This window comes from Miniopterus natalensis, chromosome 5 (genome assembly GCF_054644295.1).
Source record: "Miniopterus natalensis isolate mMinNat1 chromosome 5, mMinNat1.hap1, whole genome shotgun sequence".
Taxonomy (NCBI): domain Eukaryota; kingdom Metazoa; phylum Chordata; class Mammalia; order Chiroptera; family Miniopteridae; genus Miniopterus; species Miniopterus natalensis.
In genome coordinates, this window is record NC_142085.1 from 18,339,686 (window position 1) to 18,362,282 (window position 22,597).

The following is a 22,597-nucleotide window of genomic DNA, read 5'->3' on the forward strand; positions in this document are numbered from 1 at the left end:
CAGCCACACTTAGACACCAGTCACGTGGCTGCCCTTCAGTCACCTACAGACACAAAAGACACACTATAATATAATAAAAGAAGTGCCTCGATTTATTCCAAGCAGCTGCTTCCCTTCATGCTTCAGTTACACTAGCCTTTGGCTGTGCTCATGAGCCATTAGGACTCCTATGGGCTTAAAAGTGCCACATAAAATAAATTGATCATATTTGGGCATATGCTCTGAATAGGCAGTGGGAAAACCAGCCTCAGTACTGACCCACCAAGATCCATTTCTGGGCTTATTCCGTCATTTTTATTGCCCTGTCATCAAGTTCCAATATGGTTTTCAATTTATATGTTTATTTAGTTTAACAGGCTATAACAACATTTATTTTGGCTGCTTTTAGTTCTTCCTGCACAGAATCCAACAATAGCACCCCCTATCCTTTGTCCTAATGTGAGGGACCTAGAGTCCTTTAATTCATAAAACACAAAGCATGGGAATATATCTTGAAATGTTTAAAAACTGGGTAAAATCACTGATTAAGGAATTTACAAACCAAATGGGCATGGAGTACAGACACTAAGAAGCCCTTGAAGAAGGCTTTTTACTTTGTTGGCATTTCCAACAACGAATACGTTTTAACACGGGGTTGAACAAATTCAACTGGGCGCCCCTGACACAGTCATCATGTTCTCCACACACAACCTAAAAAGGCAGGATGTCTGGGAGGTAAAATTCTAAAAAGTGAGCCCTGAACCTGGAAATTAAGAAAGCATTCCATTCCAACTGTGGAGCAGTGACAGGATCTGTATTGAGGTGACTTTCTGTAGAGTCCAGACACAAGGGCTATTCTTAGAACAACTGAAAACAGCATGGAGCTGCCTAAAAATAATGATGACTCAACACCTAGAGGCCTCAGTGATGTAATGTTGTCAAAGAACACCCTCTCGCCTCACAGGTTGCAGTTTTTAAAATAAGCAAGCTCACAGCTCACCTTCTGAGGAAAGCAAACATTTCACACACTGAAGGAGAGAATTAGGACACGTGGGTCACAGACAGAAGGTCCCATCCATGCATCAACTGTCACCGTGTCTTGGTTTAAAGAAGAAGCCGCTGCCAGAGTCCAAGTCGGTTCTTTCCCTCTGCCACCCTCACTGATCAGTTGTCCTTTCTAAACAGTCCTGTGAGGCAGGACAACAATGCTGATTACACAAGAGGCAGGCCTGACAACTCCTGTCCTCAGGTCACCGCAGCCAGCATTTGCATTGCAAAGGATGGGTCCACAGGGAGACTCTCGTTTAGGTGCAAGGTACAACTCAAAACAAAGAACCAAAACATATCCCAGAGCGTCCTCTCACCCTTCTCAGGTGTGCCCAGTGCCTGTGCCCCTGGAATATGCTGCACCTACCTCAGTCTCCCACTTCACCTGACTTGTACAATCACTCTCAGACCCCAGGAAACATCAAGCTTCATGAGGGCTTGCATCTCATTTGCCTTTGCACTCCCAGTTCCAAGAGCAATCCTTGGGACATGAAAGGCTTTCGATAATTGTTAAATAATTGATGGCTGGATTGACTGGTTAATGCACTAGTCTTTCCCTTGCTAGGATATTTATGATCACTGCCCTTCCCTGGGTATGTAGATCTTAGGATACATCTTAAGTATATTTTAGTATATAATATCTCCTAAGGGTGCATTCATTAAAAAGAGAATTCTTGACCCAAAAATAGCATTGGAGCTCCAAAACATGCTAGACCACCATAGGAGATACTTAGGGACAGGAAGTCTCTTGCGCCACAAAGCCAATCTCCTTGTTTATAAGGCTTGCTCTGTTTAGCAAGGAACAAAGCAAGAGGTGAAGGTTTGAGAGTTCAGGCTGGGTGTGTTATAAATCGGTATAACAAAAAAATTCTGCATTGTATTTAATACACTAGGTCTTACACCTGCAGATGAGTGTTTTCTTTTTCAAAAAAGGTGACCTCGCTGCAGCAATGCCTTCACCGTATATTTCTGGAATTCCCAAAAGGCAGTTCCAAAGCTCCAAAAGAAAATCATTCCTGTTATTTTGTAGCTCTTTCTCACTGTGGCATTTTGTAGATGCTGTTTTTAAGAAAAAATGACTTTACTTGGGTTGGTTACCCACCTGAAGTGGGTGACTCTGAGTGACTTGTTTCCACAACTTCAAATCTACCCTAAAAGCAAAGGTTTTGCACAGATCAGAACAATGCAAAGAACGTGTTATCATCAGTGATGCCAGAAGAGAAGGCCCTTTGAAAGGGAGCTACCTGCACAGAAATGTGAACTCAGAGATGTGTGTTTAGGGGAAGACAACCCACTAGAGTGAAGAGCCCAGTTGTCGACAGGAAGCAGATCAAAGGCAGGGCTAGGAAAGCAGAGGTACTCACTTTCTTCCCCTCTTTCTAAATCATGATGCCCCCATGGTCCCGACTCCCACATTTAGAGCATGACTATTTGTAGGAAGCAGGTTTAATGAAAGCTGCTTACCTATGCCAAATTTCCAATACCTAAGACTTATTTCTCTGAAACTTTCAAAAGAAGCTATTTGAAAAGCTAAACTCTTTCCCTCGTCTGTGTTCCTTACAAAGCTTGAACTTCATCTACACTGTGATAAATTTAAATGGACTTCTGGTCCAAGTTTTGCAACTGGACAGAACACAATACCAAGGAGGAAACTAATCTATTTGGGGGGAGAAAATAAAATCTCAACTGTTAGGCATTGAAACTACAGCACCTTCCCATGAAATAATTTGGCTCTAGGCCTTTAGGGTTCAAAATTCATGATTTATTATAAGGACAAAAAACACATATCCTCAAATGATTTATATATGTTCATTTCTCACCAATTAATATTAGAATAAAGATCAGTTTTAAGAGACAAACTTACAATGTGGTTAGTTATGTGACTGGGTGCTATTCTAAAAACATGCAGACCACACATGCTGTGGAAGATGTTGTTGGTAATTGGGATGGCCGAGGTACCTTTTTCCTTGAAGGATTTTTCTAAACCATGTGAGTAAAGGGAAAAATTAGTGTATGTTATAACTACCAAGTCAGGTGACTCTTTTCTATTTCTCCAGTTTCTAAATATCCATTCTGCTTAAAAGATAGGCATGTACAGTTGGACACCGTATGCATAAGGTTATAAATGAGTGAACCATCATGAGATACAAGCAGCACACTGATAACCCCACTCTCATGAAGTGACTATCACCTGATATTCCTGGCACCGGCGCTCAGCTCATCTATACCACACTGATCTCCTGCGCTGAGCTAAATGTCAGGCCTGCTGCTAAGGATACGCTGGTGGAGTTTTAAAAATCATGTCCGAACTCTCTGACTTTCTCTGCTTCGTTCTGAATTGATCAAGAATTCCAAGACTACTGAACTGAAGACCAGAATCAAGAACATCGAGAAAGGCAGGGTGAAACCCATGCCATTTCAGCTGGTGAGAGCAAAAATAACAGTAATAAAGATTATTTTCTCCCATCCATCTCCAGGCTCCATCTCTGAAACTCTCTGAAAAAGGAAAGTTCTTAGGCAACAGAACTCAGAGTTATCCTTGAATTTATATATCCTTTTAAATCTGAAACACTGGAAATGATCTGATTACGACCAGGCCACTGTAATGGTCGGTGCACTTCTCAGAGCCTCCTGGCCGGGAAGAGAGTGGGAATGAAACCCAGATGGCCCTCCTCCTGTCAAGCCACCCACAACCACTCAGGGCTTCATCCAGCCCTTCAGCCCCAGGAAAGGGGATCATTTCTCAGATTCACCTATCTTGCCCCAGGCAGTATACCTTCAGACTGCTTCTGCCCGTGGGGCCACCTCCTAACAATTCGCAGAGTCCCTCTATAGGCTAGCAGCTCTGATGGGAACCATAGGAAGTGGCTTCCAAGTCCCTTCATTTTCCCAAGAAGGGAAAAAAGCCCCATGTCCCTCTTTAGTATCATCCCAGACTAATTGAAACACGGCAGCCGTTTTCCCCCAGGTGCCATCAAGACTATCTGCTCGCCCCCTCTTTGGCACAGAAACTGAATACTCTCAAAGCTATATGCACCGGGCTTAATTCTTTCCACGGCCTCGATTGTTTCCAGGTAGTGATGTGGGGCATTTAGAGTGGCTTGTTAGGCTCTTGAGCCCCAGGGGGTCACTCAGTGCTGGGGAGAAGCAAGACACTAAATATGTCTCTGGAATATTTTAGTCACTTCAAGAAAGGTTAAGGTTCCAGGGAGTGTCCTCCAGCAGCTTTCAGATCGGCCCCACGCTGGGCCTCTCATCTGGCAGGTGTCCCCAAGTGATTAGCAGTGACTAATTATGGTTCCCAGCCATCATCCAGGGAAAAGAGAAAACAGGACCGACTGACTGAGGACCGTGACATGCACTGTCTTTTACAATTTAAACATTCTGTAAAATGACAAACACATCTGTAAACGTCACCCCTACCTACAAAGGATGAAAAACACAAGCGAAACAGTGAAGCTCCTAACTATTCCTTAAATATCTAATTTAACTGTTACCTGCTTTAATATTTAACATGAATGCTTGATGACCATTCCCCCACCCTCAGATCACCATAGTTCACTCCTATCTTTTTAACCTATATTCAGTGACACTTAAACGACGGCAAATTACGATCTGTTTGTTCAGCCTTTGCTACATACCCTTAGCATGAATTCTTCAACCGGCCTCAGTCGTGCCCACACCATTTTCCTAAAAGGTTTTCCAAAGCGCTGGATTTCAGTTTTCTTTGCTGCCTTTGCTTTTCCCATTTCTCATCTCTCTCTTTTCCTTTCTAAGAGGAGTTATGGAAAAAAATGTGCTTAAGACATTTCTAATTTTTGACTCACTTGGCTAAGTGGGTCAGTCACCTCTAAAAGATTTAAAGACCACATAAATACAAACCAACACATAGGACAGGTTTATTCATACGTGTATCGTATCTTAACTCCAAGAGTGATCTGGACTCATTGCATTTGCGTGAGTCTTACTGTGGAGTCAGCTGAGTTCTCTCTGCCTTACATTCCTTTACTTGAAAGTTCATGCTGACAGGTAGCCAATGTCATTCTTAGAACCTGTTTTCCACGGGAGGATTGAAAGATGGCGAGGTACAAATGGTAATGAACTTCATGAAAAAGCCAAGAGGCCTCCCTCAGCTCTTTGCTATATGTCTAATTAATCAGGGGATCCTGGCAAAGTCACCCCTCTGTGTCTTAATCACCATTTAAGTGGAGGTTCAATTCAATACTGATTGAGTACCTATGTCAGGCCCAGTGCAAGGTGCTGGAAATAAAATAAAAAAAGAATAATACAGTTTTGTATTTCATTCCTTCAAGACATCAGAGTCTGGAGAGAAAAAATGCAAATGAAGAGAAGCAAAATGTTTTCAAATAGATGCTCTCTGGCATAAAGAGAACCCTGTGCCTGGAGCAGTCGGTATCTCCCTGACTGGGCAGGAGGGCTTCCTCTGGACCCAGCCCAGGCCACTGGTCAGGAAGGAGGGGAGCGGGTGGGCAGCAGGAGCACTGACAGAGGTCAAGGCCAGGGGCTTTAAACTGTAGACACTCAAAGAAGGAGACACGGAGATTGTCAGAGTTTGGCTCGGAAAGGCCACACAGGCAGAATCCATGCACAGTGCTCATCGGGCTCCAAAGTGCCCTCTATTCCCAATAGACACAAGTCTCTCATTACAGGAAAATAAATTTCATCACTCTTCTCGATACCACTGCCATTCCAGACCGAGATGATGAGTTCATTCTCCGTTTTGAACATGGAGCATGGGTGCATTTTTATATATCCTACGGGTCTATGACCTGCTGTATGAAACTTGTGAGGCTGATGTGTTTGGGATTCAAAATTTGGGGGTTTGGAAATGGAATATATACATATGTTCATATCATGTGATGCCCAGCAAGATCTGGGGCAGCCCCCCGCAGTTAAAGACAGGAAAACTTCTGCAAAGAGGCAGATGGATATTCACACTAGAAGGGGTTTTCCATCAGTACAGGTTAGATTTGGAATGAAGTAGGTCAAGTAAGGTTTTTTTCTCAAAATGGGATATGAAGAAAGCCTTGGTTTTCAGAGATTTTCAGTTTTCAGTACTTCTGATAAGGGTTTGGATCTGCAGTGATGAAGCACAAAGCACACATCACATTTCCCTACAAGCTAAAGTAGAGACAAATCTTATATGGGGAATAAATAAAAAATGCAACTCATCAGATTCAACTTTGAAAACCCTTGAGGAAACCCTCCTAATGCTGCCAGCATGAGGCTAGATCAGTGCCCCCTCAGCTGAGCTCAAGGAGAAGGAACTGGGTTATATTTAGTGGTCACATCTTTGAACATTAGAATTATCCCAGCCACTCACAATGCATGGAGATGATCCATTTATGAGAAGCACAAAGTCCATGAAAACCAGTAGAGCTGGGTCTCACGCACATTCTGGGGGCATATATTCTTTAATGGTTGGCAGAAATGCCCCCTTATTGAAAAAACAAAGCAAAACCTATCAAAAAACAGCAACAAAACCTTTCACGTGTGTGTGTATATATGCAAGGCAGTGACTATAGTTAAATATACATATTAAATACCCTTTGATTTAGAATTGCTATGAGCATTTATTATGTGTATTTGTTTGCTTGAATATTATCTCTTGGTAGATTTTAAATTCAATGAATTTATGCTAGCTGGGTCATCACTGCATCCCCGAGCCAAGTATCTTGCCTGTTTTCAATAAATACTTATATATCAAGAGGCAGTACTGCAATGTTTAAGAGCACAGACTCTGTTGCTTGGCAGTTGAGGTTTGAATCCCCGCTCTGCTGCTACTAGCTGGGAGACCATGGGCAGGCTCTCTGTGCCTCAGTGTCCTCATCTGAAAAATGGGATGCTTACTGTATCACTGTAGATGGACTAAGTACTGCTCCAAAAACAAATCCCCAAATCCCAGTGGCTTAAAGCAACAAACGTTCTTTTGTTTTTTTCTTGTCACATTACATGGTCATCATAGGTTGGTCAGGACTCTGTGCAATTCATTCCTCACTCCATGACCCAACCTTCCTGAGCAGGCCTACCTGGCACAATGCCAGATGCCCTGGTGGAATGAAAAGACTGAAAAGAACATCCCTCAGGGTCAAACATTGGTAACTGAATTAAATATTGGCCTTAAAGTAACACAGGTCATTTCCCCTTACACATTGTGCAAAACTAGCCAGAGGGGTCACAACCCTGCCATGTGCCCAGGAGGTAGAGAGGCAGAAAGATACCACTCTCCTGGCGTTATCATGGCCATGAAAGGGCTAAATGTTTATAAAACACTTGGAAGAGCACCTTTCCCCTTGCTACGTGCTATGTAAGTGTTTGCTGCTGCCATTATTATTATTATTATTGAATTCATCTTTTTTGGAGGCCATTATAAAGTCACTTTTTAGGGTTCTCCTTATTAAACTGAATTTGGCTAATGGTGGTTGTTTCACTGTTCTCCTTTGGGTATCAGTGAGTGCCAAAGTCCCATCAAGAAGACCCTTACCTACCTTCAGTACAAACAGAGAGCAGCCCACAGGACGCCCCACCAGCTCACCTGTCTCAAGATGACTTTTGCAGCCCTGCTGGAAGCAGAACAGCAAACCCAGGGGAGCATGCCAAAGGGTTGCGAGCTGTGCACATCCTGGTTCTAAATGTGTTTCATACAAAAATATTTATGCTTCAAGCTGTAGCATGCAAACAGCAAGCTGTATTTATTGGTTTCAGATGCCAGTTTCCTCCAGCTCTGGTTCTTCTTTGTGTTACATAAACAAATCTCAACCATTGGGACCACAACAAGCCACACTGAGGTATGTATGTGCTCCCTCCTGGCAAAGCATCAAATCAAAATACAATGTCACAGAAAAGGAGTGAACATCATGGCCTTTGCAAAGCTGTTTTAAAAATGTTCTTTAGGTGTCAGAACTTAGAATTTAAATAGGATAGCAGAAATGAACATATCGGAATATTCATCACTTTGATAAGCAGAAACAAACAACCAGAAGATCATATCCTGTGGTGTTACCCATGTTAAGAGCTAATTCAGTTCCTTCCAAATTATCTCAAAAAGAAATAGAGCTTAGAAACAGTGTCTCAGACAGGAGGGAAAATAGAGAGGAGATTGCTGCAAGACTCATTCATGAGAGTCAGAAGCAAAAACTTTAATTCCTATCCTGCTAAGGAAATTAAAGTTTATGCTTTATAAGAATTGCAAGGGAAAAGCTAAACTCTAGCCCATCAATATCAACAAATAATGAATTGAAAGTAGCTTGTGCCAAAAAAAAAAAGGGTTCTGCCAAAACAAGCTACATATGTTACCACCTAGCCACCTGGGCCTCTGAAATGAGTGCTAAGCATCCTTTCTGCTGCCTTATCTCCCTGATATAATTCCAGGCTGCTGCAGGCATCTTCTCAAAGCCAAATATTTTAGACAGTCACCGGTGGCCAGCCTTGCCCACAGGCAAAAACAAGTGCTAAAAAGGCTTCTTGCTTTTTTTTCCCTTCTGCCTAAAAATATCTCCCCACCAATTTAGCACAGTGCCCAAAATGTCCACCCTTTGGGAAAGATGACTATCATCAGACTTCATGGCTCAGATTCATGAACCTTGAAAGTTGTGGTAAGAAGATCCTGAGAGAATGGGTATAAGACAATGAGTTTTATTAAAGACAGTGAAAAAAATGAAGGTAAAGAGAAGACTATAAGGTCTGGAACTGGACGAGAAACGTGGCAGTAACAATGCGGAGCTGGGAGTCTCCTTAAACACGTTTTCCCTGGAACCAGTGATCATGCCTCCTGGCTACTGTCAACTCATTTGGTGTCTGATAATCTTGCTTTGTCACCCTTAAACTGTGTATATATAATTAAATCAAAACATAATCTATATCAGATTATTTGATATCCTGGAGAATCTCCACTTTCTGCCTGATTTAATAAGTTTAATTATGTAGACATTGGCTAATTATAAAATTCACCTCCTTGGCTAAAAACTACATACATACATCTGGTTGACCTCACCTCAATATTTGATCAAGGTCATTTTAAAACAAAATACTACTTGTCAAGATGCAATGTACCAATATTTTGTAATCTATGAGACAACCACAGATCAAAATATCAAAACAGATATGGGCAAATCCCCATGAACTCTCCCCAAGCCTCAGTCTTTCTACATAACCAACTCTAGTTCAGTTGACCAGCCATTCTTGAGTAACACTCCTGAATGAGATTAGCTCCTTCTTAGGTTTTTTTGGTTTTAATCTACTGGTAAATATTTAATCAGGAAAGGATCAAAATCCCCTTTAAGAAAAATTTCCTAATTATTGATGTTTAAATAAACAGATAATAAAAATGAGAAAACATGGAGCTTTGTTTCATAGTTAATGTCAAGTAGATTTCAGGGGAAATTACTTGCTCTGAGTAAGTAATAATCTGTGTTATAACCTGGTTATAGTCCAAAAGTAAAATTCTCAGTTTCTGTCAGAGGCTATGTGCTATTTTCTGACTTCAAATAGTCTAGTGATCACAGCACTGGAGGTTCTAATCACATCTAAATCCTAGGATTTCAAGCTGTCTTAAGACCTTATTTTTTTTAATGTTCAACTCCAAAATAATATCATTATAAAACTATCTTTAAATGGCTTGAAATCATTCCTAATCCTCTGGCTTATCAGAATTGCTTACAAAACCAATAAAATCCAGAAAAAAATACAACCAGTAATGGTTTTCAGACAACAGAGTTTGGACTTCAGCAACGGGCAAAAACAGATTTTTGAGACAGCAATCACAAATCCCACTCTTACATCTCACACAGAGCCACATGCTTCAGTTTTAGAAAAAAGACCCTTCCCCAAAAAGTGTTGGCCACATTTTATAACATAAGATAACAGTGGATATTTACCATTAGAAATCCATGTCCACAAGGGAAGGACTGATCTATTCAGACTCCACACTTAAAAGGTCAGAAAACGTTGAAATGAAAGATCTCCAAGCAGAATATTTACTCTGATTTCCAAGAATACTTATACTAAACCAAGTTTATCTCTTCAAATGATAAGCTTGATTTTTCTGGAAAATGCTTGTACACAGACAACCTCATTCTCCAGTCATCTTAAATCAAGGAGTTAACTGCTTTCATTCAAATTCTTCCAACACACATAACAATTCTACCCACTGTGGTATCGGTGAGCAAGATTCAGAGGGCCAACCAACTTACCTTCTAACTGCTGAGGCACTTGGATGAAAGCTATTTTTAGAACTTTCATCAAACTTCAGGAGGGGCAGGGATGAAACAGAGCTTGTGCTGTTTTGAGAAAGGCCAATTACGTTGTTGGCATAATAGGGGAAGATTTCTTTCTTTTTTTATGGCATCTGTTTCCTAGCTGAAGGGATATCGCCTGCAATCATTATACCTAACACCACTTGTTCTGTTAGAAAAACCTATGAGTCGCAGAGGTCAAGATTTGATTCAACACAGTCTCACCCACAACCTTGTCATCAGTACCTCCAAAGTTAGCTGATCATACAACAGGCTTTTCTCCTCCAGCTCTGCACTCCAAGAATAAAGCTAGCTACACGTTCCAAACACTTCAAAACGACAGTCACAAGTGAGCCAGGGAAACATCTGGGGATAGGGCCACAGCTCCCCATGTTTCAGGGGCAGGAAAGTCTTACCTTGCTCTCTTCTCCTTCAAACACCGACTGGTGAACATTGCACGCAAACAGCGAGTTGGGGAGGTCGTTGAAGTCGGTGATCGCTTGGAAGGCCTCCTCTGCGAAACACTGAGTTACAGCCCAGTCTCTGTCTATGCAGCAGAGCAAGAAAAGTCCTCCATCCTCCGGGATGTGCCCTTGCTGCCCCAGGCTCCTCATTCCAATGAAGTAAGATTCTCCCCTCATTCCTGAGGACGCAAAGGCAGACATGTGTTAGAGCAGAACTCAACGATTCCTTAAAACCTGTTCAGGTCGCTGGTCTGGAGAGCCTGGGGCAGAGCAGGGGAGAATGAATGATTAGGAGGAGAATTGGGGGCTATTGGAAGTTTGAAGGCCCAGCAAGTTCATGTTATCCCCTTGATCTCGCAGTCACAATTTCCCATACAGCTCTGCTTCTGGGCAAAACTCCAGTCGGTGTTATAGAAGCTGGAGGCCAGGGGCTCTATTCCAGGTGCCCAGTGTTTACTAGTCTTGGGACCTGGGAAAGCTACATAAGCTCTCTGAGCCTTTGCTTCCTGATGACAATCAAATGGACTCAAACAGAAATTCATGTGGGAAAGGACTCTGATAAGTTACATGACCAAGTTACACACCACCACCACCGATGCCTACCCTTTACTGAATTCCAGGAACTGTTCTCAGTGATTTGCATGCATTAACTAACCCATCTCACCTCCACAATAGTTATGAGATGGGTTTCAGTATTATCTCCATTTTATAGTCAGGAAAACTTAGGAGAAAAGCAAGTAAGAAATGCTTACTAGGTCAATGGCAGGACTAGGATTTGAACCCAGGGGCTTTGGCACTGGAGCTCACTTTTCTATACCTTAGACATAAAGCAGATCAAAACTAGTGCAAGTCTATATTTAAGGCAGTACAATCTACTTAGTTCCACCTGAATCCTGATTATGACGACTCTAATAGTTAACAGTTGCACACAATGAGGACTCACACACACGCCTTCTTCTGCATGGGATGCTTACGCTATGTAATTTGTGAACCCCAGATCTTGAAAAATCAGTACTATTTTGGCTCATGGCCCCCACCTTGAAGCTTTCTAGTATTAATCTCACCCACATTCCATAATTTTATTTCTTCACTCCTTGCATTCAAAATTCTACCCAACTGCCACCAGTTGGAAAGTTTTTCCATTTTTTGATACTGGTGTATAATTCAGTAAAATTTGCCCATCTCCCCAAATACTTTTTCATGCCTATCATAATATCTATTTTTCTATCTATTTTCATGCCTATCATAATATTATGTTCAAACTTCAGTCATTAGAAGCCCAGAAGGTCAACTAACTTGTCCAAGGGTATACAGGTAAGACAGTTATGAGGTGGCTGCTAGATCATCTTCAGTAAACTCCATTTCCCTCTAATCCCAGCGCTGCACAACCTCAGAGTAAAGAACAGAAAGGTGATACCGCAAGATGTCACTCAGCCCTCATGAAGCTTAAACACACAGCCTGGATCCCCAGACCAATAAAGTTTCTGTATCTCTCTCTTGAACTCTGTATCATGGTGATGAGGTTATGTTTTTTTGTTTTTATTTTTCCTGGAAACAAAACCCAAATGGAATCCTGATAAGCAGTATTTGATGATAATATAAATAATGCATTACATATAAATCTTGGGCCTGGTTTGGGACAGAGCCAAAAATTAAAGAATTTGAAGTAGTAACTCTAAAATCAGGCCACTATAATTGTGGCCAATAAAAATCTTATTCTATAGAAAATATAATAAAGCCATTTCTGTATTCTAAATTTCTTAAAACTCCAATTAATTAGCAACATTTTCTGTATTGAAATCAACAAAATATTTATTCTAAATAAAAATATGATACATATTTTAAACTTTATTTTGTTTTATAGTTGATCCTAAATATATGGATATTTTTAACTGGAAGGAAAAGCTTCAATGAAGTACTTTTATGTATTTATTCTTCTTCATATTCAATTATACTGTTGCTTCAGACATTTTAGTGTAATATGCATAATAGCCATCATTTATTATTTGAGTATAATTATTTTAATAGTAAAAATAACAAAGAGCACTAAAATAGTATTATTTTGATTAATGGATTATAGGAAAACCTTTAGATAATGAAGTCGTAATCATCCAGTGGCATGAAATACAAAAATTAAGTGTCGATCCTGATTTTACTTTTAATCCTGTCCCTCTTATTTGAAAATTTTTAAATTAATCCAAATGGATCCCAAAATGGTATTAAACAGGTCTGAGAATGCTGCAATTACTCTTTTTCCAAAAAGAATCAAAATCTATTACTGAACAAATTAATTAAATAGATGAAATAATAAGCCTTACTCAGGGCTCACTTTAATCTACTCAAATGGCCTTAACTTCGGGTCTAAGCTGTAACAACTCGATTATCTTCAGGAGACTTTTTATTTTAAGCTCATTACTTTCAGGAAAGATTTGAAAGGTGAAGGCATTTTTGGCAAACAACCTATTCTACTCTATGGAGAAGTACTTGAGAAGCCAGAGCTCTGTACAAAGGAGCCCTGACTTCTTGCAATTCCATTACTGACTCACCTCATAATTTGGAAAAGTCATCTGATCATTCTATGACTCAGTTTACCCATACAAAACAGGGTAGGAATGAAATAGGGATGAAAGAAGTGATCCACATCAGCATGAACCACTACAGACAAGGCTATGTAACACGAAATACTATAAACACACTTCATCAGGATAGTCTCGGAGCAAGACTACTATGCTTTGGCATTACCACGAACTTTCAGTGAACCCAAATACACAGAAAGAGAGGGAAATTCTGAAGATTAAAAGAACTCCCTAATAAAGAAATGTAAAGGTCCTACAGCCCAAAACGACTAGTTTGTCTTTCTAAATTAATTTCAAAACTCTTAACTATTGTGAAATATCTTTGAGGCAACAATCGCCTCACAGCACAAGAAGATTTGCGTGTGATGCCCTTATTTCTAAATCTGAGGTTTGTCATCCAAGAGAAAAGAGCTGCCTTCGGCTCAAGGGCGACTCTTCCAGGAAAGCTCCCAGCCTCCCCCACAGCGCTTGCTTTGTCCCCGAGTGTCCTGCTCTCACAGAAGCTGGGATGACTGCGATGACTGCTCACTGTGATGACTGCTTTGCTGGTCCATGTCTCCTGAGAGCAGGGACTGGGCGGTCTCCATCAGTGAGGTCCATTACACTTCATCTCCAGCCTGGCACTCAGAGAAAGCCCTCAAAGTGATGTTTGACTGAATTAATGAATTATGTAAAAAGGAGTCACTTTCAGGAAATAACAGACCAGAGAATGAGTTATAATGGCCAATTTCAAATACAAACACTAATAATATACTATTTATTTCAAACTTACACACTGAAAAGCACCTGATAATTTCAATTTAAGGTCTGATTTGTGTACTTTTATAAATCAAAGATAGCAAGGATTACTCAAAGGATTCCCCTGGCAAAATTAAATTTAAAAATCAGTGCAGTATAATTAAAATACCATTTATTATGTTTTTTGATTATATGAGTTCACTGAAGAAAAAACTGGAAAAATCAGAAAGGTATAAGAAAGGAAAATAAAATTAAACCATAATCCTACCATACAGAGAAAACTGCTAATATTTTGGCATATTTCGTTCCAGTGCTTTTCTCGCGTGTATAATTTTTTAAACAAAACTGAGATCCTGTTGTTTAGTGTCCAGCTTCTTTCACGAAACATTGATATAATCAAGAGCAGCTCCCTGTATCATTATATAGTCTTTGAAAACATTCGTTTAAATAGCCACGTAGTAACCCAGGGTAGGGATCTGGAATAGTTATTTCACCATTTTTCTGGGGTTTGACATTTGGAAAGCATAAATTTCCATCATCACATGCACCCGGAAAAGGAAAACCACTGTCCACTTTAAAAGCCTCCCCTGAGAACCTCAAAACTTCATTCACTACAGAGAAGAAGCATCTTTCCAAAACACTGGAAAGAGCCCTGGGGGCACACTTGGGTTCTAGTCCTTCTCAAAATTTTGTGCCTTGGGCTGTGGGTTTCTTGTCAGCAAAATGAAGAAACACTGAGGCCTTGTCTACTGCGACCATCTAATGAAATGAAGCAAGCAAATGTCTTCTGTAGCCTCCAAGATAATGCTTGAATTAAAGCTATTTATTACCATGTGTGGGCTCGTCAAGAGCAAGTCAATAGCGGAGGAACCTGCGACACAGAGGGGGCTGGCACCTGCTTCTGCCAAGTGTGTGAGCAAGTTTCAACCTTCCAGGGAATGTCCATGAGGTAACGTTAAGCCAGTGCCATTCAAATGAGAAACAAGTAGAGATGCCCCTGGAATGTTTGATATGACCCTGGTTGGAAACCCCGTTAGAAGAGAAAGATTTTTCCCTAAGAAAAAAGAAAGTAATTAACATAAAAACAAACAACCACGCCTCTCCCCAAAACACCACCAACAGAATAGTTTATTTAAGCATTACAAAGTTAGTGGCACTGAGAACATAAATGTTTGACTTTGACCCACTTTAATGGAGAAAAAAGCTGGAGAGAGGAAGGTTTTCTTTTTTAAAAATTTTACTTATTGATATTTAGAGAGAGAGGGAGAGAGAGGGAGATCAATTTGTTGTTCCACTGGTTGATTCTTGTATGTGACCTGACTGGGGATGGAACCTACAACCTTGGCGTATTGGGATGACGCTCTAGCCAGGGCAAGATTTTCAACTATTTCATTATTTTGTTATAATATGAAAATGACTTCTTCCAAGATCCTCAGATAACATAATAGCACTTATTAATTAAACATTAAAAGTTCTAGAATGAAGACAGTATATTTCCTGCTGTTAAGTCTAGCCACCTGAAACTTAAAGATGCCTGTCCAGAGTCAAAGACATGCTGAATAAATGTTTGCTGCATAAATAGTGAATAAATTTTCTCTCTCCCAATAAACTTGGGTGATCTAGACATTACTGGGTTTCTACACAAGGAATTAATCTTTCCAAAACTCCCTACTTCCATTCCTAACATTTATATGGTACAATTAAACCCAGGGGAAAGGACCTAAAGAGACATCTGATTCTGCTGGATATCACTATTATCCCAGCGTAGAAAATATGCAAGAGTTTCAGAGCCCTAAAACACTACACCTTTCTAGAAATAGGGTAGAAGTCATGAGAGTGGGGAGCCGTGCATTTGCCCAGAAGACTTCAGGGCTAGAAAGTCTTAAACTGGATATAAAAGGAGGAAATTACAAATAAGTCCATGAGAATGGCAAAGAGCCATGACAAGAAAAATAAAATTGTAGCCTGGCCAGGTGTGGCTCAGCAGTTGAGCATCGACCTAGGATCCAGGAGATCCGGGTTCGACTCCCGGTCAGGGCACATGCCCGGGTTGTGGGCTCTATCCCTGGTAGGGGGCGTGCAGGAGGCAGCCGGTCAATGACTCTCTCATCATTGATGTTTCTCTCTCTCCCTCTCCTTTCCTCTCTCTGAAATCAATAAAGATATATTAAAAAAAAAAAAAAGAAAGAAAGAAAATTGTAAACATCCATGGAGACGCTCATTCTAGCTTCGCTATCAAGTAAGGTCACCCAGTTAATAGTGAGATGTGTGATCTATAAAACAGGCTAATTCCACGTAACAAGCGGTGGGTGGTGATAATATCATCTTGAGTCTCCTCAACACAGAGAAAACATCAAGGCCAATTCTGAGTACCACCCACAAAAAAAAAACACCTGGCAGTCTTTCTAAGGAGACTATCCAATCTTACTGAGAGGCCAAAAGTCATGTCATCTAAGAAACAGAGGCATGGGAAGACACAGCAGAGGAAAATGTAGGAAAGAAGTCTTGAGCGAAATCATAGTTGCTTTCAAATTCTGAAAAAGGAAATGAAATTTTTGTGTATGTCACTAAGAGAGTAAAAGTCTAAACGGAGAAAGAATTCAATTTAATAAAAGGAGCTATGGATTTTTAAAAATTAAGGTTAAAACAGAAGTGTCCTGCCTCATGTTTAAGTGAGCAACTTGTATCACTGCTCCAGAGAGGAGGTGACTAACATCTGGCGGACTCTGACAGAGGAAATCCAAGGACCAGGAGATGGGTGGCTGGCATTTCCTTTAAGGTCTCTTTTCACCTTGAGATTTTTATCCTTCCAACACTGAAAGAAAATATACAAGAAAAGAGACGTCTGTTTATCTCTGGGCTTAAAGATGTTCAAGAAAGGGGAACTTATAACCTTTAACAAAGCTTTCTCCAGTGCTGAAACCTTTAAGTTGATGCTCATAACAAACCCGCCTCTGTTTTCCATCTCCCAGGTTATTCAAACTAGTAGGTGAGAATTTTTAAAAGTAGGAAATAATGATCCACAAAGGGAAAGAAATGAGCAAGACATACAAACAGCAACTTAAGTTTGGGTTTCTTTTTCCTTAGACAGAAGAATGCTAAAGGTTCATGTGCTTTTTAAACTAAGAACAGGCACCTAAACTTTTGCAACGAACATAACAAAATAGGAACAAATATGCCTCGAATCCATGTTAAGGCCCACCAAGGAGGATAATTAAGGGAATGGGATAAATGGAAAATATTAATGAATAATTCATTCTGACTTTTAGTTCCGTTTTCACTGGAAAACAAGTAAATGGATTATGGGAGATTAGTTAGTGTGGAGGAATTTAAAGATGGCAATGTCTGCTTGAATATTAATGTAAAACTAAGAACGCAATGCTGTATTAAGAAGTCATAGAGAAGATATGCCTATAGCTATTTTTAAGTTGAATATAAGGTTAAATGAATCCAGTTGAAAGTTTTAAACAACGGAAACCTCAAGTTAAAGTTCTGCTGTGTTTAAAATTCCTTCATGTCTAAAATTAAGTGATTTTTTTATGATAGCTCAGACAAAATCTTATTAGAAGAAAAATTTTATATGAATAACAATACTCTTTTTACCATTAAATCATACCATCAGCCTTCATTTCTGGTCTGGCCTTATGGGTGAGGTCCTTTTGATGCCTTTTGGTATTTTAATATATAGACCCTTTTAGGAATAAGCCAGACCTTATGCTCATTTTTGTCTCTTTTACAGGGAAATTGAAGTATAATATGAGTAACAAAAACCATCCCAGCCATCCTGAAATACAAAGGAGAGACATGATATTCTTAGGGTGTGCTCCACAGAAACCCATTAGAGCTCTTGCTGAAATATAATGGAACCTATTTAATTCAGAGGCAGAATTTTCACACCTGCTGAGCTGTGTGAGCCTCATGCTTTTCTTGATATCATATGGGATCAGTCTTGAAAGAAACAGGACCATGCAGTTTTCAACTCATGGATTTCAAAGGAAATTATCCACATTCCTTATTCATGGCTCTCTTCAGGACACCTTCTAGAGCCACTGCTCCATCTTAAGCTCCCACAGGACAACAATTCAACTAATTCAATTCCCTAAGAAAGCAGCTTCTTATGAAGTTTTATAAAGTTGGGGGGAAAAAGCAAGTTGTTTCCATCGTCTCCTTTTGCACTGGATTCTACAGCAACGATGGGACTACAAATTCGCCCATGGTAATGTCTTCACCCTTGTAGGGTTTTAATGCCCATGGTCTCCCAGAAAGATTTACAAATCCTGTGTATTCTTCCAATGGACAAAATTAAAACGGAAGGAAGACCCTCGAATTTACTCAGGGTCAGACAAGACAAGCAGGACATTTGTATTCCATTCCCACAAATCTAACTGACATCATCAAGAAAATGTGGTTCAAACAAGCTTGCTTCGAGAGGACAGTCAGGTAGAGGAAATGTCATCTTTGATGAAGAATAGGAATGTGAGGAGGTTGTTCTTAAAGACAGAAAAATCTTTCTACAAAGAATGACCTACCATGAACCATAAGTTCATTATATGAAACAAGCAATATTGGGGCACTCATCTCAAAGAGCTTTGGTCACTGTATCAGTCAAGGTCCAGCAGGAAAGACAGCATGCTCAAACCCAGTCATGTAAAAGGGTTTAATAAAGAGGCTGTTTACAAAGGTGTGGGCGGAATATGGGAAACCACAAACCAGTGCAAAATCCTGGGCTGGCACTACCCCTAGGCCTGAAGAGATGAGAAGAGGGGAGATGTTTCAGAATGGGAGACGTAGAGGGTTGAGCAGGGAGGCAGAGTTTGTCCCCCAAAACTATACCTTTTGGAAATACTGATTATTTTAAGATGTTATTTTCAAGAAACAAGACTCAGGAAAAACCTTTGACCTTCTCTGTAACTGCCTAAAAGAATTTAGATAGAGGACCTGCTCCAGGAAGAGAAAACTAGCATCATACGTCAGTGGAGTTTAATACAAACTAGTGTGTGATATTCAAAGAGAAACCTAGCAAGGCCCCTTTGATCAAAATCCTCTGTGTCCCCTTGTTAAAGATAGCTCAGCAAACATTTGTTTACCAAACATTTGCTTTTCCACCTCCATGTGAATTGCCTTCGAACCCTTTGGAGTTCAAACCACAGCTTCTTAGGTCAAGATGGCATGTATGCCTCAACTGCTCAATTTATCCTAAGGTCCCATATTCTTATGGGTCCCCGTATGCACATGTGTAATAAATTTAGTTTCTTCTATTTATCTGTCTTGTGTCAATCTGATTAATAGACCAGTCAGAAGAACTTGGAAGGGTAGATGAAAATTTACTTTTCCTCCCCACAGCTGTGAGGAGAGGGTCCCCTTGGCAAACCCTGGTTGAGGGATACAGCCAATCCACAGTGGCATCACAAAGAAGGTGCCAGAGGAATAAATATCCCCACCTTTCCCTTTCTCTAATCTGCAGACACCTTTCATCAGCCAAACCCAACTGGAAACCAGACGGCAGGGAGCTGCAATGTGGAGTCTCCGGGCCAGCTTCTGGGGCACAGTACAGAATGGAACGGATGGAGAGAGTTTTGTGGGATCGGCTAAAGAAATGCCACTTCTAACTGGGTAACAGTCTGGAAATCTCATATGTTCATTTCAATTGAACTTGATTTCAAACTTGATTTAAAAATTTAAATCTCAGCCATTTGTAAATTGACAGCTCAAACTAGAGCCTATATAATGTGGTCGCAGATTCACCTTTTCTGACCATGTTTGTTTGTTTTCTTAAGAACAAAAAGAGTGGAAGGGGAAGGAGATGCTCCATGTGGTATCCTCTGCTTGCACCATTGTGGAGCATGTATTCTTGAGCCTAGTGTGGAGGCAGAAGATCATCCTTTCATTTGTTGCTAAAAGAAGCTTAAAGATAGTCCCATGCCTCTGGATGAGCTAAGTAATTATATGCAGAACAAGTTTTCACAAGAGGATGGCACTTCAAAAGCGAACAGCAAAGCAGGTGAAGGTTGCTCTGGTAGCCAAAGTAAGATGTATGCTGTCATCTTTCACTTCTGCTTGCAGACGGGGCCTAGAACGTACTGGGAAAAACAGAGTGAAAAGGGAGTGAGACATGTGGGACTTTTGAGGGAAACCCAGCCAAGAAAATTCAATTTCTTTCTGATAAGAAGATAAGCCAGACTAGAAGGTTGCCTGGAGGAGGGTCAGGGGTGGGGAGTGGATAGCTGGTCAGAACTCATCAGAAGGCCAAGGAGGCAGGCTTCACTTTCTCTGATAAAATTAGCAGATAATATTGGCTTCATTATAAGGGGTTTTGATACAAGAGGGAAAGGAAGGAGGAAAGGAGAGATAACTATCCTTCTCTCAGTGCCCAGCACACGGTATGCTACTTTTTCCCCCCTCAAATGCAGCTAAATGTTCATGTTGCTTTCACATTAAAAATCTTCCATAACTCACTAAGATCAATCCAATTCAATAAAAACAGTTCTTCAGCCCAGCAAACCAGGACACCCCCAAAACGATTATAGCCTTCCTGTCCAAATCTGTCTACTCTTTCATTAATGCTGAGAAAAAAGCCCAAGTGTCAGCATCAAGTTCCAGCTCTGTCAATAGCGATAATAATAACAGCAGCAGCAGCAAACAATTACTAAGTGATTCTTTTGTTCTGAGGGCTTCATCTGTATCAAACTTATAGATGGCTGTGTGGCCTGGACCAACTTACGCAAGCCTTCCTCACTTCTCAGTTTTTCTCCTGCTAGCCCCCATCCCCACCCTGAAAGTCACTTCTGGGGACACTGCCTTCAGGCTTCCACTCTGGGCTTCACCTGCACAAGTGAGATCACCCCTCTCGTGGACCCCATTGTCCCATGTCTGTCCTGTCTCTCAGGGACTTTGTTTTGCCTCTTCTTGTACTTTTCTTATTTTTACCTTCCACTCAATGTTGACAGCAGGAGCTCTATCTTCCCCACCTGGGTAACCCCTGTAGCAGCTAAACAGAACATTTACCTTTAGAAGGTAGCCTCTGACATTTCTTTTCTTGAATGGAATGAAATTCAAGGAGTTCTGAATTTAATTCTCAGCTCCCAACACACTAGCGCTCTGATCTTGGGCAAGTTCTCTGTGGTCAGTTTCCTCACCCATGAAGTAGACATAAAAAGAGGGCATACCTTAGAGTGTTTTGAAGATTTAATAACTGATTCAAATAAGGCATTTTGAATGATGACTGGGACACACTGTGAGTGCACAATAAATGTGGACTATTATTAGAATGGACCACCTTAGTCCTCAACAGAGCAACTCCATAACTATGTCTCACATGCATAGAATCTCTTCTCTTTCGTAGAGTTTTCAGTCCTTTTCCATATAGACAGACATAGAGTACGGAGGAAAGTAAAGCGGGCTTTGGTCTGAATCTGAGCACTGCCACTTTCTAGCTGTGTGACCTGGGACATGTTACTGAACATCTCTGGGCAGTGTGTGCAACATGGAGACCATATGGCATCAACTTCATAAAGTTGTCATATGGATTAAATGAGTTACACACCCTCCCCCAAATCCAAAATTCCCCAAATTTTTGGTGGGTACACTGTTTTTCAGCCCTTTAGAAGAGGTAGTGTTTCCACAGTGACAAATGCAAGAACTTTCAAGTCAGACAAACTCAGATTGAAACCCCAGCTCTCCATCCATTGCTGGCTCACCATGAGGAGAAGATCAGCTAGTGGTGGCAGCTGGACCCTGGGGCGTGGGTCTGAATCCCCCTTCCACAGCGACTTTACTTAGTGATTTTTAAAAAGTTGGTTTGGCTCACTAAGCCTCAGTTTCCAGACCTTTAAATCGGGACTACTGAGAGGTCCAAATGAGATCATCCCAGTCAAAAATTTAGTCCAGAGGTCAGCACCATGATCACTCAAAGAATGCTAGCACTTTCTGTGACCACTGGCTTGCCCTTGTTAATCTTATGGTCAGAAGCACCTTTAACTACTCGCTGGTTCTTAGATAAGTGTCTACTTTTCAGAAAAACATATTTTATGTTAGGCCCAGGGTTTGCCATAAGAATAAGGACTTCCCTTGTGTTTTCTCAGCCCACTTAGTTTTCTGGTACATTTCCTGCTTCAGACTTAAAGTACTTGCCATTCTCTTTCCTTTCAGCACCATTTTCCAACTTAGATAAAAATGCCATCAGTGCTTAACCAGAGATTCCAAGGTGCCTCACAGGACAGGTCTCACCCCAACCAACACCCGCCAAGCACCCTCCACCCTGGGAGGGCTTCCCAGCGCCCCTATTCTGCCCTCCTGTCTGCAAGTGTGTTGTTATTTACAACATTTGGCAAAGAGAGCCTATTTATTGATGTTTTTACATCTCTTCCCGCATGTTGAGCATTCTTTCTTCTTTCTGTAAAGGCTGGTACCAAGCACAGCTCCTGAAAATGTGGTGTTGGCAAAACAAATGGGATGTAACACCACTGCCCTCTACCCAGAGCTATGGCCATTCATTTTCTCTCTCTCTCTCCTGATAGATGTCCCATAGGTTTGCTCACCT

General features: G+C 40.8%; 1 protein-coding gene across 2 annotated transcripts in view; it reads right to left on the reverse strand.

Moving 5' to 3' along the window:
• RCAN2 (regulator of calcineurin 2) overlaps positions 1 to 22,597 on the reverse strand; it is a 230,542-nt gene that overhangs the window by 180,030 nt on the left and 27,915 nt on the right. For both annotated transcript variants that reach the window (XM_087817432.1, XM_087817431.1), the window contains exon 2: positions 10,697 to 10,923. In XM_087817432.1, coding sequence (XP_087673558.1) covers positions 10,697 to 10,921 — 225 coding nt within the window. In that variant the 5' untranslated portion in view covers positions 10,922 to 10,923. The remainder of the gene's footprint in view (positions 1 to 10,696; positions 10,924 to 22,597) is intronic.